Here is a 12,400-nt window from a genome sequence, read left to right on the forward strand (position 1 = left end):
GCCGGGGCTCCACCCACAACCTTCTTGATGGGGGCCACAGTGAGGACCACTGCTCCACCCACAACCTTCTTGCTGGGGGGCCACAGGGAGGACCACTGCTCCACTAATTAATCACATTAAGTATTGAAAGATGGAGATCTTTGAAAAACTATTTACTCCACTACTGTGAGTTTAGTAAATAATAATGTGAACAAAAAATAAGAGCTAACACTTATGCACATAATCACATTCTTATTTCAGTATTGCCATAATCTCAAATAGCATTTTTATGTAAATTAACACCTTAAATTTACAATATAAATCTTTGACTTAAGGAGGCCCGAAACGAGGGAGGGAAAATAAATCAGGCTTTTATTTTGGTGTTCAGGAAATGCGTCTTGTGGCGTTAGCCTGTCTGCTAACTATTGGCCAAAGTTGACAGGACTACTTTCACTTTCCGACAGCTCGGGTTGTCCACGGTCTCCGGGCTTCCTGGGAAACGAGACCTGACGCTGTGGCAGTGCGGTGAGGCTGACCGGCTCCACCGTGAATGTGGGAACCGGCCGCTCCTCCGCGGTGATACCGACATCTTGTACCGACTGTAAGTTTTAGACGGCGTTCCCGGCAGCCAACGCTGCTAGCGGCTGCTCCTGCTAGCATGAGCCGCGGCGGAAGCACGCGTGAGGAGCGGGGCGCGGACCAGGTCATGGACGACTACCTGAAATCGATCGGCTTGCATCGGAAGAGTATCGCCAAAGACGGGTCGTGCTTGTTCCGGGCTGTCGCCGAGCAGGTGAGGCAGCAGGGCGTGAGCGTGGAGTTCCGTTGAAGGTAGCTGGATGAGCACCGGTTAGCCCGGCTGAGCTAACCGGGCTCCTTAATAAACTTTGTTTCTAAATGTGTAACTTTCATCGACGTCTTGTGCTGACGGAGGCAGTTTAACGACACTCGCTTTCAGCTCCAAAAACGGCAAACAAGTTGCTGAGTGACTCCCGGAGTTCTGCGAGTTTGTTTGCTTCCTGTTGTTTGTTTTTGCGTATTAATGAAATTGAACTGAGTTTCCACCCTTCGGGTTCGCTGTGTGACGATGACCTTTGACCCAATGCAGGTACTTCATTGCCAGAGTCTCCATACCAGGGTGCGGGCTGAGTGTGTGGAGTATCTGAAGGAGCACCGTGACACCTACGAGGCGGTACGCCTCTCTGGAAAAGCCCTTTGAACCCTTTTGGACTGGGAGTTTAACCCTCCAGCATGTGGATTGACATAAACCTGTTTTTATTGTCAAAATAACATCGTTCATAGGCAGATTAGGGCGGGCTTATTTCTACAGCACGTTTTTCACAACATCCATGATTTTGATTTTAGAAATACATGTGAAATGGAGTATAAATGTGAGAGTTGATGTTGCGCTACTACATCTTGGTAATGGCTTCACTCGTTATCATGGGAAATGGAAATTAATTGTAAAAATGAGTGTGATGATGCAGGTAACACCAGCAGGCATAGAACCTGTTGGCTGCTGGAAGGTGTGTTTCCTGCTAGCTATTAGCTAGCTTGTCATTTGCATCGTGTGCGTTGTGTATTTCAGTTTGTGGAAGGTGACTTTGAGGATTACCTACAAAAGCTTCAGGACCCGCAGGTAAGATGACTTCCTCTGTGCTGACAAGATGTCAAGGTGTTGATGCCGGACCCAGTTGCTGATGGGCATTTCTGCTCTGCAGCACTGGGTTGGAGAGGTGGAGATCAACGCGCTGGCTGTCATGTACAGGTAAGAGCTCGGCGATGGGTGCGGCCTGAACCACCATCAGTAATCAAAGTAATCTGTAATCAGGCCCAACAGTGCATTTGACTCGCTTTTGCAATTCAGCATGGGTGTATGTGAAATGAAAGTGAGTGGAAAATTCAGCCGTCGGCCACAGCAGCAGTGATGCGCTGAGCCCGTCGAGCAGTGGTGTGGACAGGAAGTGACTGGTGCAGTGAATTCCATCCATTTTCCAAGTGGAAATTGCGACACGTGTTCGGTGTTTTATGGTGCTGTAGTTGAGTCCAACTCTCGGGAAGTCTGGAGTTCCAGTCCAACTCCGAGTCGCAGAGAAAACCTCAGAATCAAGTCATCATCCTGAGTCGAGTCCAGACCCTCTGAGAACAACATGACACAACTTGTTAACTTGAGTCACCAGCACAATGTAGTAAATGTCTTACTGGGACAGTCACCTCACTGTGGTGACATCACACGGCTGCTTCACACGCAGAACAGCGCTGTGTGCTTGCTGGTTAGTGGAACTACACGTCATTTCTTTATTTGTTTATTTTAGCACATAAATTAAAATCATTCTTTCCCTGTCAGTCGCCGGAAGCACAGTTTGCATGTGAACTTGTGTCGCAGGTGGACACATCCCTCTTTGCTCCAGTACTGAAGTTCCCAGCATGCCTTGAAACATGGCGTTCAGGGAGTAGGCCAAAGGAACCTGTGGTCACGGCGAGTGTCCTTCACCCATGTTCCTGGTAGACCGGGGTTTCTCTCGTGGTCAAAGGGTTTTGCACCACGAGTTAAGTTACTATTACATGTGATGTGTGTCACCTCCTGATGTCATTTAGAAACTGCACACATACCCAAGTCTCTGGGGCACACAAGTCCAAGTCTCTGGGGCACACAAGTCCAAGTCTCTGGGGCACACAAGTCCAAGTCTCTGGGGCACACAAGTCCAAGTCTTAGTATCTGGGGCACACAAGTCCAAGTCTTAGTATCTGGGGCACTAAATTCCAAGTCTTAGTATCTGGGGCACTAAATTCCAAGTCTTAGTATCTGGGGCACTAAATTCCAAGTCTTAGTATCTGGGGCACTAAATTCCAAGTCTTAGTATCTGGGGCACTAAATTCCAAGTCTTAGTATCTGGGGCACTAAATTCCAGGTCTTAGTATCTGGGGCACTAAATTCCAAGTCTTAGTATCTGGGGCACTAAATTCCAGGTCTTATTATCTGGGGCACTAAATTCCAAGTCTTAGTATCTGGGGCACTAAATTCCAGGTCTTAGTATCTGGGGCACTAAATTCCAAGTCTTAGTATCTGGGGCACTAAATTCCAAGTCTTAGTATCTGGGGCACTAAATTCCAGGTCTTAGTATCTGGGGCACTAAATTCCAGGTCTTATTATCTGGGGCACTAAATTCCAGGTCTTATTATCTGGGGCACTAAATTCCAAGTCTTAGTATCTGGGGCACTAAATTCCAGGTCTTATTATCTGGGGCACTAAATTCCAGGTCTTATTATCTGGGGCACTAAATTCCAGGTCTTAGTATCTGGGGCACTAAATTCCAAGTCTTAGTATCTGGGGCACTGAATTCCAAGTCTTAGTATCTGGGGCACTAAATTCCAAGTCTTAGTATCTGGGGCACTAAATTCCAAGTCTTAGTATCTGGGGCACTAAATTCCAAGTCTTAGTATCTGGGGCACTAAATTCCAAGTCTTAGTATCTGGGGCACTAAATTCCAAGTCTTAGTATCTGGGGCACTAAATTCCAGGTCTTAGTATCTGGGGCACTAAATTCCAAGTCTTAGTATCTGGGGCACTAAATTCCAGGTCTTATTATCTGGGGCACTAAATTCCAAGTCTTAGTATCTGGGGCACTAAATTCCAGGTCTTAGTATCTGGGGCACTAAATTCCAAGTCTTAGTATCTGGGGCACTAAATTCCAAGTCTTAGTATCTGGGGCACTAAATTCCAGGTCTTAGTATCTGGGGCACTAAATTCCAGGTCTTATTATCTGGGGCACTAAATTCCAGGTCTTATTATCTGGGGCACTAAATTCCAAGTCTTAGTATCTGGGGCACTAAATTCCAGGTCTTATTATCTGGGGCACTAAATTCCAGGTCTTATTATCTGGGGCACTAAATTCCAGGTCTTAGTATCTGGGGCACTAAATTCCAAGTCTTAGTATCTGGGGCACTGAATTCCAAGTCTTAGTATCTGGGGCACTAAATTCCAAGTCTTAGTATCTGGGGCACTAAATTCCAAGTCTTAGTATCTGGGGCACTAAATTCCAAGTCTTAGTATCTGGGGCACTAAATTCCAAGTCTTAGTTTCTGGGGCACTAAATTCCAAGTCTTAGTATCTGGGGCACTAAATTCCAGGTCTTAGTATCTGGGGCACTAAATTCCAAGTCTTAGTATCTGGGGCACTAAATTCCAGGTCTTATTATCTGGGGCACTAAATTCCAAGTCTTAGTATCTGGGGCACTAAATTCCAGGTCTTAGTATCTGGGGCACTAAATTCCAAGTCTTAGTATCTGGGGCACTAAATTCCAAGTCTTAGTATCTGGGGCACTAAATTCCAAGTCTTAGTATCTGGGGCACTAAATTCCAAGTCTTAGTATCTGGGGCACTAAATTCCAAGTCTTAGTATCTGGGGCACTAAATTCCAAGTCTTAGTATCTGGGGCACTAAATTCCAAGTCTTAGTATCTGGGGCACTAAATTCCAAGTCTTAGTATCTGGGGCACTAAATTCCAAGTCTTAGTATCTGGGGCACTAAATTCCAAGTCTTAGTATCTGGGGCACTAAATTCCAAGTCTTAGTATCTGGGGCACTAAATTCCAGGTCTTAGTATCTGGGGCACTAAATTCCAGGTCTTATTATCTGGGGCACTAAATTCCAGGTCTTATTATCTGGGGCACTAAATTCCAGGTCTTAGTATCTGGGGCACTAAATTCCAAGTCTTAGTATCTGGGGCACTGAATTCCAAGTCTTAGTATCTGGGGCACTAAATTCCAAGTCTTAGTATCTGGGGCACTAAATTCCAAGTCTTAGTATCTGGGGCACTAAATTCCAAGTCTTAGTATCTGGGGCACTAAATTCCAAGTCTTTGGGGCACGCAAGTCCAAGTCTCTGGGGCACACAAGTCCAAGTCAGAGCTCTAGTCATCAACTAGGAAGTCCCAGTCTACCTGTGGGCCAAGTGCGACTCTGCCCTCGTGGAGTTTTTATGAACTGGGTAGTAGGCCAACGTTGATGGGGACCCGTGTGTGTGTGGTTCTGTAGGAGGGACTTCCTGATCTTCCAGGAACCTGGCAAACCTGCTGTCAACATCACGGGCAACAACTTCAGGGAGCAGGTGAGTCCTGAGGCAAAGGAGCTGTGTTGTATCTGACCTCCTCCTTCATGGAGGATTACAGTTTGTGTCGTGCGTACTAACGTGGCCTCGGGTATGTTTCTTTCTCAGGTGAAGTTGTGTTTCCTCAACGGAAATCACTACGACAGCGTTTACCACATCAGCCGCGTCAAGAATGCTGCTCTCTGCCAGTGTGAGTGTCTCATCATAACTTAGAACGCTGGTACCTGGTGGCCCTGACTCTCCATGTCTCCTGCAGCCATTCTGTACGAGCTGCTGTACGCCGGCGTCTTCGGGGTCAACCAGAGTGCTCTGGCATCCTGTAGGATGAGCGGCCGAGCCTCAGAGCACCTTAGCGATGACAGCATGCCGGCCTGTGCCAGTAGTGACGAGTCGGACCTGGATACTGGCGAGATACTCTGGTAGGAAGCTTCTGTTCCATCTTTGTCTTCCATAAACCTTTTTCTTTTGTATGAAATTATTTTCTAACTTCAGATGAATATTTTATGACTTAGGAGTGGAAATGCAACAAGTTTGACTGCCACCAGACCAGCCCACCAGAGCTCGACCAGGGTAACACACACTCACACTAGGCCCTATATAAGTGATACATGGCGCCAGGTAGTCGGCGGATGGTGCCGTGTGCGCACCGTGCATTCAGGATGCGTTCAGCCTCATTCTTGTATGTAGAGGCGTGTAACCAAAGAGTAAACCAGGGGGCTAAGGTGCCATCATTAGACACCTGAATATTCACAGGTATTCCAGGTGTGACATCACTCAACCAATCAGAGAGCCTGGTGTTGTTCCCTCTAACGTTCAGGTTGATCCAGGACCTGGAGTGTTGCTGCTTCAGTGGTGCTCAAATTTCACCTCAAGAGAAGAGAGCGCTCCTCACCCGGAGACCCAGACCTCCTCTTGCTCCAAGTGAAGGAGCGAGCACATCCTAGATTTATACAGGGGAGCAGCAAGAGGTGGAGCAGGTCTGGAAGTATGTGGAGAAGGTCTAGGAGGAGATGGAGCAGGTCTGGGAGGAGAAGGAGCTGGTCTGGGAGGAGATGGAGCAGGTGGAGAAAGTCTTGGAGGAGATGGAGCAGGTGGAGAAGGTCTTGGAGGAGATGGAGCAGGTGGAGAAGGTCTTGGAGGAGATGGAGCAGTTTGAGAAGGTCTGGGAGGAGATGGAGCAGGTGGAGAAGGTCTGGGAGGAGATGGAGCAGGTGGAGAAGGTCTGGAAGGAGATGGAGAAGGTCTAGGAAGCAGTGGGGAAGGTTGAAGAGGCGGTGGTGAAGGTCTGGGAGCAGGTGGAGGAGGCCTGAAAGGAGATGGAGCTGGTCTGGGAGGAGATGGAGAAGGTCTGGGAGGAGGTGGAGAAGGACTGGGAGGAGGTGGAGAAGGACTGGAAGGAGATGGAGAAGGTCTGGGAGGAGGTGGAGCGGGTCTGGGAGGAGATGGAGAAGGTCTGGGAGGAGGTGGAGCGGGTCTGGGAGGAGGTGGGGCCGGTCTGGGAGCAGGTGGACCAGGTATGGGAGGAGGTGGACCAAGTCTGGGAAGAGGTGGGGCCGGTCTGGGAAGAGGTGGAGAAGGTCTGGGAGGAGGTGGAGCAGGTCTGGGAAGAGGTGGGGCCGGTCTGGGAGCAGGTGGAAAAGGTCTGGGAGGAGGTGGAGCAGGTTTGGGAAAAGGTGAGGCAGGTCTGGGAGGAGATGGAGAAGGACTGGGAGGAGATGGAGAAGGTCTGGGAGGAGGTGGAGAAGGTCTGGGAAGAGGTGGGGCCGGTCTGGGAGCAGGTGGAGCAGGTCTGGGAGGAGGTGGAGCAGGTCTGGGAGGAGATGGAGAAGGACTGGGAAGAGGTGGGGCCGGTCTGGGAGCAGGTGGAGCAGGTCTGGGAGGAGGTGGAGCAGGTCTGGGAGGAGATGGAGAAGGACTGGGAAGAGGTGGGGCAGGTCTGGGAAGAGGTGGGGCAGGTCTGGGAGGAGGTGAGGCAGGTCTGGGAGGAGATGGAGAAGGTCTGGGAGGAGATGGAGAAGGTCTGGGAGGAGGTGGAGAAGGTCTGGGAAGAGGTGGGGCCGGTCTGGGAGCAGGTGGAGCAGGTCTGGGAGGTTGCTCCTCAACCTCAAGGCACCATAGAGGCACCAGACCAACCTCAGGAACATGCTGGAGCAGGTGGAGCAGGTTCACTAGCTGGTTAGAGGGGATGACACCTGGCGTGGAAACGCACTTGGGTTAAGCTAGCCATGATGGGCACCATCTGGTGCCATGATATAGGAGGGACCCAAGGTCTCACTTGTATACATACGCCTCAGGTGACCTGTTGAGTGTGACATTGTGTGTGTGTGTGTGTGTGTGTGTGTGTGTGTGTGTGTGTGTGTGTATCAGGGCCGGGGGCGTGGCCGGCTTCTGTCTGAGCGGTTGAGGCGCTCTCTGAACCCAACGCTGCTTAGAAATGTAGAGTACGACGTCTGGCACAAGTTCAAGAAAGGTGACACACGCACACACTCGCATCCAAACACACACACACTCGCATCCAAACACACACAAAAATGTCCTCTTAACTCTTTCAGCTCTTATTCTTGGTCCCATGTTCACCTAGTCACCAAAAAATGTACAATCAATTTCTTTGTATTTTCATTGTTTTTCGTCCTGTAAAACAGAATCTGTTGTGTGCTGACATCAGGTTGGACCAACCAATGAGACCTTGACACTCTCCTGTCAATCATATTCCAGTATGCAGCTGGAGGAGATTTTGGGGGTGGAACTTCACTGATTACTGTACAAAATACAACTTGATTATTGAGGTTGAACTAGATCCTCCGGCATGCTTGTTGATGGAGTGACAGCTGACCAGCAGTAACCACTGCTGGCTGAATGCAGCCTCCGAACATGGCCGACACCAGCCTCTGATCTCTGCTCTGACTTCTTTGAAACTTTTCACTTTGTTCTGAAGAGTCCATTTTGATTGTCCTTTGCAGCCCAACAAAAGAGGGATTACTGCATTGCTGCCGGGATGCAATATGCAGTTGGCGACCGCTGCCAGGTACTTGGTGTGTGTGTGTGTGTGTGTGTGTGTGTGTGTGTGTGTGTGTCTTTAAGCTGCACAAGATGAACTTCATCCATTTGAAAACCTTGGCCTGGCAACAGTAACAGGAGTGAGGGCAATGTTAGCACAAACACTGAAGTTGACTGCTGTTTAGCTTAGCATGATGAATGGTGGTGGGTTTGTAGGCGTTCCTCATCAAGGACTATCATTCCATGCCAGCAAATGTTGGTGTTACCTGCAGGTTCACCTGGAGGGATGCGGGCGAATCTACAATGCCACCATTAAGGAGGTTCCTGCTGGTGATGGTCTCGTGACAGTTTACACGGAAGAACAGAAGGAGCTGTAGGTTGTCAACATACACACACACACTCAAGTTGCTGTGTGTGTGTATGTGAGAGTGATGTTACTGGTTATGTGTTCGTAGACAAGTTCCTCTGTGGACTCTGAGACAGCCTAGCTTGGAGAACTCTGGCTGGAGCACTGTAGTCAACCGGGACAGGAAGCTGAGCAATGGACACGAAGGTAACGCATGCACACATGCATATTTACAGCCTGAGTGTGTTTGTGTCATGATGATGGAACCATCCATATGTCATTGTCCATCAGAGTGGGAGGAGAGAGGTCGTTGCCATCCCAGGGGTAAGATGGGCACAGTGACATCTTCTGTTGCTCAGGCAACAGCTCCAGGCTCCAGCAGCCGCATGCAGAAGCAGCACTCGTGGCCGCCGCAGGCCCCTGTAGAGGAGCAGGGCGGGGCCAGAGCCAGCAGGTCGGCCTCGTTTTTGATGGAATGTTAAGTAGAGATGCACCGATTGCAAAATGCTCAGCTGATACCGATTGCCGGTTTTAAAGGTGGTCTGGCCTGCCAAAACCGATTTTCCCCATATGATTTTCTATCCAAGAAATAATTACAATCATGCAGTATAGACACCATATTTGTTTGGCTTGAGGAGTGAGTCATTTAATACAAGTAACCCTTTCCAAGACAACATTTAACTGCAATTAAAACCACAACTAGTGGAAGGCTATATATGATGCAATCATCATGAACCCCCCTTTACAAAAAAGAAGAAAAAGAGTGAGTTTCAACGGTGCCTCCTGAGCAGATTTATTTTCAACGCTGACCATAACATTCAGTGTTGTCCAGTGCCATGAACTCCATTATTTTCTTTGTGGTAGCGTTGAATTTTTCACTGTTGTTGAAAATGGGAGCCACAGCAGTGGGTTGTTGTGGTTGCTGGGACTCTGCTGCATCCCTCCTCTTTTTGGCAGCAGTGTCCTCCTCGCTATCTTTGTCAAACAAACCGGGGTGCTTCTTTTCCACGCGGCATCTAAAGTTTGTTGTTCCAAAAGTCTTAGGCGTTTTTCCTCCACGGCTTACTTTTGATTTGCAGTCAAGACAAAGAGCGTGCGATGGGTCGCACACAGCGAAATGGCTCCAAACAGCGACATGTTTTCCTCATGTTTATGGTTTGTGCTAGCTTTTAGCTTCGCCGCTTATTCTTCTTCTTCTAAGTGCTTTGAGCTTAATGCTGCGCATATGCGCGTCTTCTTCTTCCTCTGAATTTCTGGTAGAGTAGATGCGAGCCTGTGTATTACATGCGCGTCAGTTTGCTCGGTAGAAACCCGAAAATTACAACAGTGACCGGCTGGGGACCGATTTAGCTGGTTTGATAGAAAACGGCGATTGATCGGTGCATCTGTGATGTAAAGGTTTTGACTCACAGACCTTGTTTTTACTCCAGGCAGTGTTCTTTGTGCTCAATAGAAAGTCTGGGAACCTTATGGAGCCACCATCCTTCGGCCTGACTGAGAAGGAGCGTTTAGCCAAAGAGGAGGAGGAGAGGAACGTGGCACTGGTGGAGATCCAACTCCGAGACGAGCACAGCTTCCCCGCTCTTGGTGTGAGTTAACAGACATGGTGACCAACACTCAGCATGACATCATGAGCATAGAGGAGGAGACTTGTGATATTTGTGTTTGTTTCCTGGTCAGTCACAAGTGGACGCCAGCAGGAGGAAGCCAGGGGAGAAGAAACGATCCCAGAGACACAAGATGGTGCGTATATGCATTTTAGAAAGGTGCTGACAACTGATTCAGGAAATGATGGCGGCGCTTAGGAACCTTGAGAGATTTCTCCCTCCCTCTTTTTGTAGAAGAGTGCATCTCCTTCTGTTGGTGACAGACACACATCCTCCACCCCTCCTGCCACTCTGCCCATCAACCCCACCCCTCCTGGTGCTCCGTCCATCAACCCCACCCTTCCTGCTGCTCCATCCATCAACCCCACCCTTCCTGCCGCTCCGTCTGCTCCTGCTGCTCAACCCACCAACCCCACCCCTCCTGTGCCTCTGTCTGCTCCCGCTGCTCCGCCCATCAACCCCACCCCTCCTGGTGCTCCGTCCATCAACCCCACCCTTCCTGCCTCTCTGTCTGCTCCTGCTGCTCTGCCCATCAACCCCACCCCTCCCGTGCCTCCGTCTGCTCCTGCAGCTCCGCCCATTGACCCCAACCTTCCTGTCGCTCAGTCTGCTCCTGCTGCTTGTGCTGCACCGCCCATCAAAACTCCTCCTGCTGCTCCGCCTGTAAGCTCCAATGTTAATGCTGCCTGGCTGAGCTCACTCAAGCCTTTGACACCCAACATCAACATGGTTGCTGCTGAGTCGAGGTCCACCTCCAGCCTCCTGCCCCCTTCTTCAGCTTCGAGCACCAAAACCTCCTGCTTCTCCTTTCTCACGCCATTACTCCCTGCTGCCTCCTCACCTCCACCCTCCTCTAACCCATCCCCTTCTTCCTCTTCTCTCCCTCTTCTGCCATCTTCTTCCCCTCTTTTGTCCTTGACACTCCCTCCTCCCACTTTCATCTCCCCAATTGCTCCGCCTCCTCAGGGCTCCTTCCTTCCCCGTTCCTCCCCACCCATCACCTCTCTCCCCCTCTCCCTCAGTCCGACAGCCCCAAGCTCCTCCTCACCTAGTGATCATGCTCCACAAGTCCTCGAAACTCCGCCTCTTCCTCCTCCAGCACCAACACAAAGTAAGCATACGCAGTTTTTCAATATTTTCACAATTGGCATCAGAATAGCAACTTGAAGGCTCCTGAGGAGGGGAGGTAAACTTCCTGACGGAGTGGATTACATTTTGGAGTGTGGCTGACTTCTGAAGGAAGTATAGGCAGGTTGTGGTGGTAGCTGGTGCCCCACCCTCATTACTGCCCCCCCCCCTCTCAACTCTTTTGGCTGCTCAGGGCACTGGCTTCTGACTGGCCTTTTCAGATGAATATTCACCACTCTGACTTGTCTACCTGTGTCTTCTTTAGATTCTTTGCCAAATACTGGAGGTCCTCTGATGGTGTCTCAGTCCCAGACTTTGGAACTTCAGGTGCAAACCCACAGTTCTTTACCCCCCAGCCAGACCCAGATGTCGACAGGGGTCCAGTCCTCACTCCCACTCCTCCAGAATTGTCCTCAGTCCCATATCCAAGTGCCATCCCTGTCACTAAACCAAAGCCAGATTCAGGCCCCCACTTTCCAGGTCCAGCCCCAATCTCAAGCCCAGTACATGCTCCCATCCCAGTCTGATGTTGTGCAGGCCCAGTTTCAAGACCAATATGTGCCCCAGTCCCAGTCGGATCCTCCAGCCTCAAGGCTACCACAGTGTCCTCACCCTTCACAGGTCCCTCATTCACCCCCCACCTCTCTTCAATCCCCTATTGCCCAGAACCAAACTGAGGCCCCTCCCACTGTGGCCCAGCAGACCGCTGCTCACCTCCCCCTTAAACAGCTGCAGCATCCTCGCCCCTCCCATCACCCCCCAATACCATCCATCCATCCCCTTACTCCCAACCCTCTCTCATCAGTCTCAGGGGCAGGTCCTTTGCAGCAGTTGTCCCAGCTCTACCAGGACCCCCTGTACCCTGGCTTCCCCCAGAGACAGACGGGTGACTTGGCCCAGACCCCACCTTTCTCCTCCTGCAGGTCAGGCAATGACCTGCCTCAAGGTGAGAATAGCCAATGCTGGAAACCTGTTGATGCATGCACAGTTACTAAACTCACTTTTAAATTCTTCTGCAGACATCAACATCTTGAGATTTTTCTTCAACTTGGGGGTTAGGGTAAGTTCAGAGGACTTGATGTCAAGTCAAGTCCAGTCAGTTTCATGTGTGTGTCTCCATATCTGTCGATCAGTCCCTGCTGCCTCTGTCCTAGAAGAGCAGTTCTAGAACCAACTTCCTTTGATGAACCTCCACCCAACAATTCTCCATGAATAAGCACATCTGAGACAGCAGAG

General features: G+C 50.0%; 1 protein-coding gene across 2 annotated transcripts in view; it reads left to right on the forward strand.

Moving 5' to 3' along the window:
- Positions 1 to 378: 378 nt before the first annotated feature.
- Positions 379 to 12,400, forward strand: part of otud4 (OTU deubiquitinase 4) — an 18,137-nt gene continuing 6,115 nt past the window's right edge. Inside the window, exons 1-18 of one of the 2 annotated variants that reach the window (XM_086197604.1) lie at positions 379 to 772; positions 1,088 to 1,171; positions 1,568 to 1,618; positions 1,701 to 1,747; positions 5,014 to 5,086; positions 5,195 to 5,276; positions 5,343 to 5,505; positions 5,599 to 5,656; positions 7,454 to 7,556; positions 8,047 to 8,111; positions 8,356 to 8,456; positions 8,539 to 8,636; positions 8,721 to 8,883; positions 9,883 to 10,018; positions 10,110 to 10,172; positions 10,271 to 11,147; positions 11,430 to 12,110; positions 12,184 to 12,224. In XM_086197604.1, coding sequence (XP_086053730.1) covers positions 638 to 772; positions 1,088 to 1,171; positions 1,568 to 1,618; positions 1,701 to 1,747; positions 5,014 to 5,086; positions 5,195 to 5,276; positions 5,343 to 5,505; positions 5,599 to 5,656; positions 7,454 to 7,556; positions 8,047 to 8,111; positions 8,356 to 8,456; positions 8,539 to 8,636; positions 8,721 to 8,883; positions 9,883 to 10,018; positions 10,110 to 10,172; positions 10,271 to 11,147; positions 11,430 to 12,110; positions 12,184 to 12,224 — 3,021 coding nt within the window. In that variant the 5' untranslated portion in view covers positions 379 to 637. The remainder of the gene's footprint in view (positions 773 to 1,087; positions 1,172 to 1,567; positions 1,619 to 1,700; positions 1,748 to 5,013; positions 5,087 to 5,194; positions 5,277 to 5,342; positions 5,506 to 5,598; positions 5,657 to 7,453; positions 7,557 to 8,046; positions 8,112 to 8,355; positions 8,457 to 8,538; positions 8,637 to 8,720; positions 8,884 to 9,882; positions 10,019 to 10,109; positions 10,173 to 10,270; positions 11,148 to 11,429; positions 12,111 to 12,183; positions 12,225 to 12,400) is intronic. The other variant, XM_086197605.1, reaches the window with a different exon arrangement.

Source organism: Aulostomus chinensis, chromosome 24, assembly GCF_037954235.1.
Source record: "Aulostomus chinensis isolate RoL2024-O1b breed Wild chromosome 24, RoL_Achi_v1.0, whole genome shotgun sequence".
Taxonomy (NCBI): domain Eukaryota; kingdom Metazoa; phylum Chordata; class Actinopteri; order Syngnathiformes; family Aulostomidae; genus Aulostomus; species Aulostomus chinensis.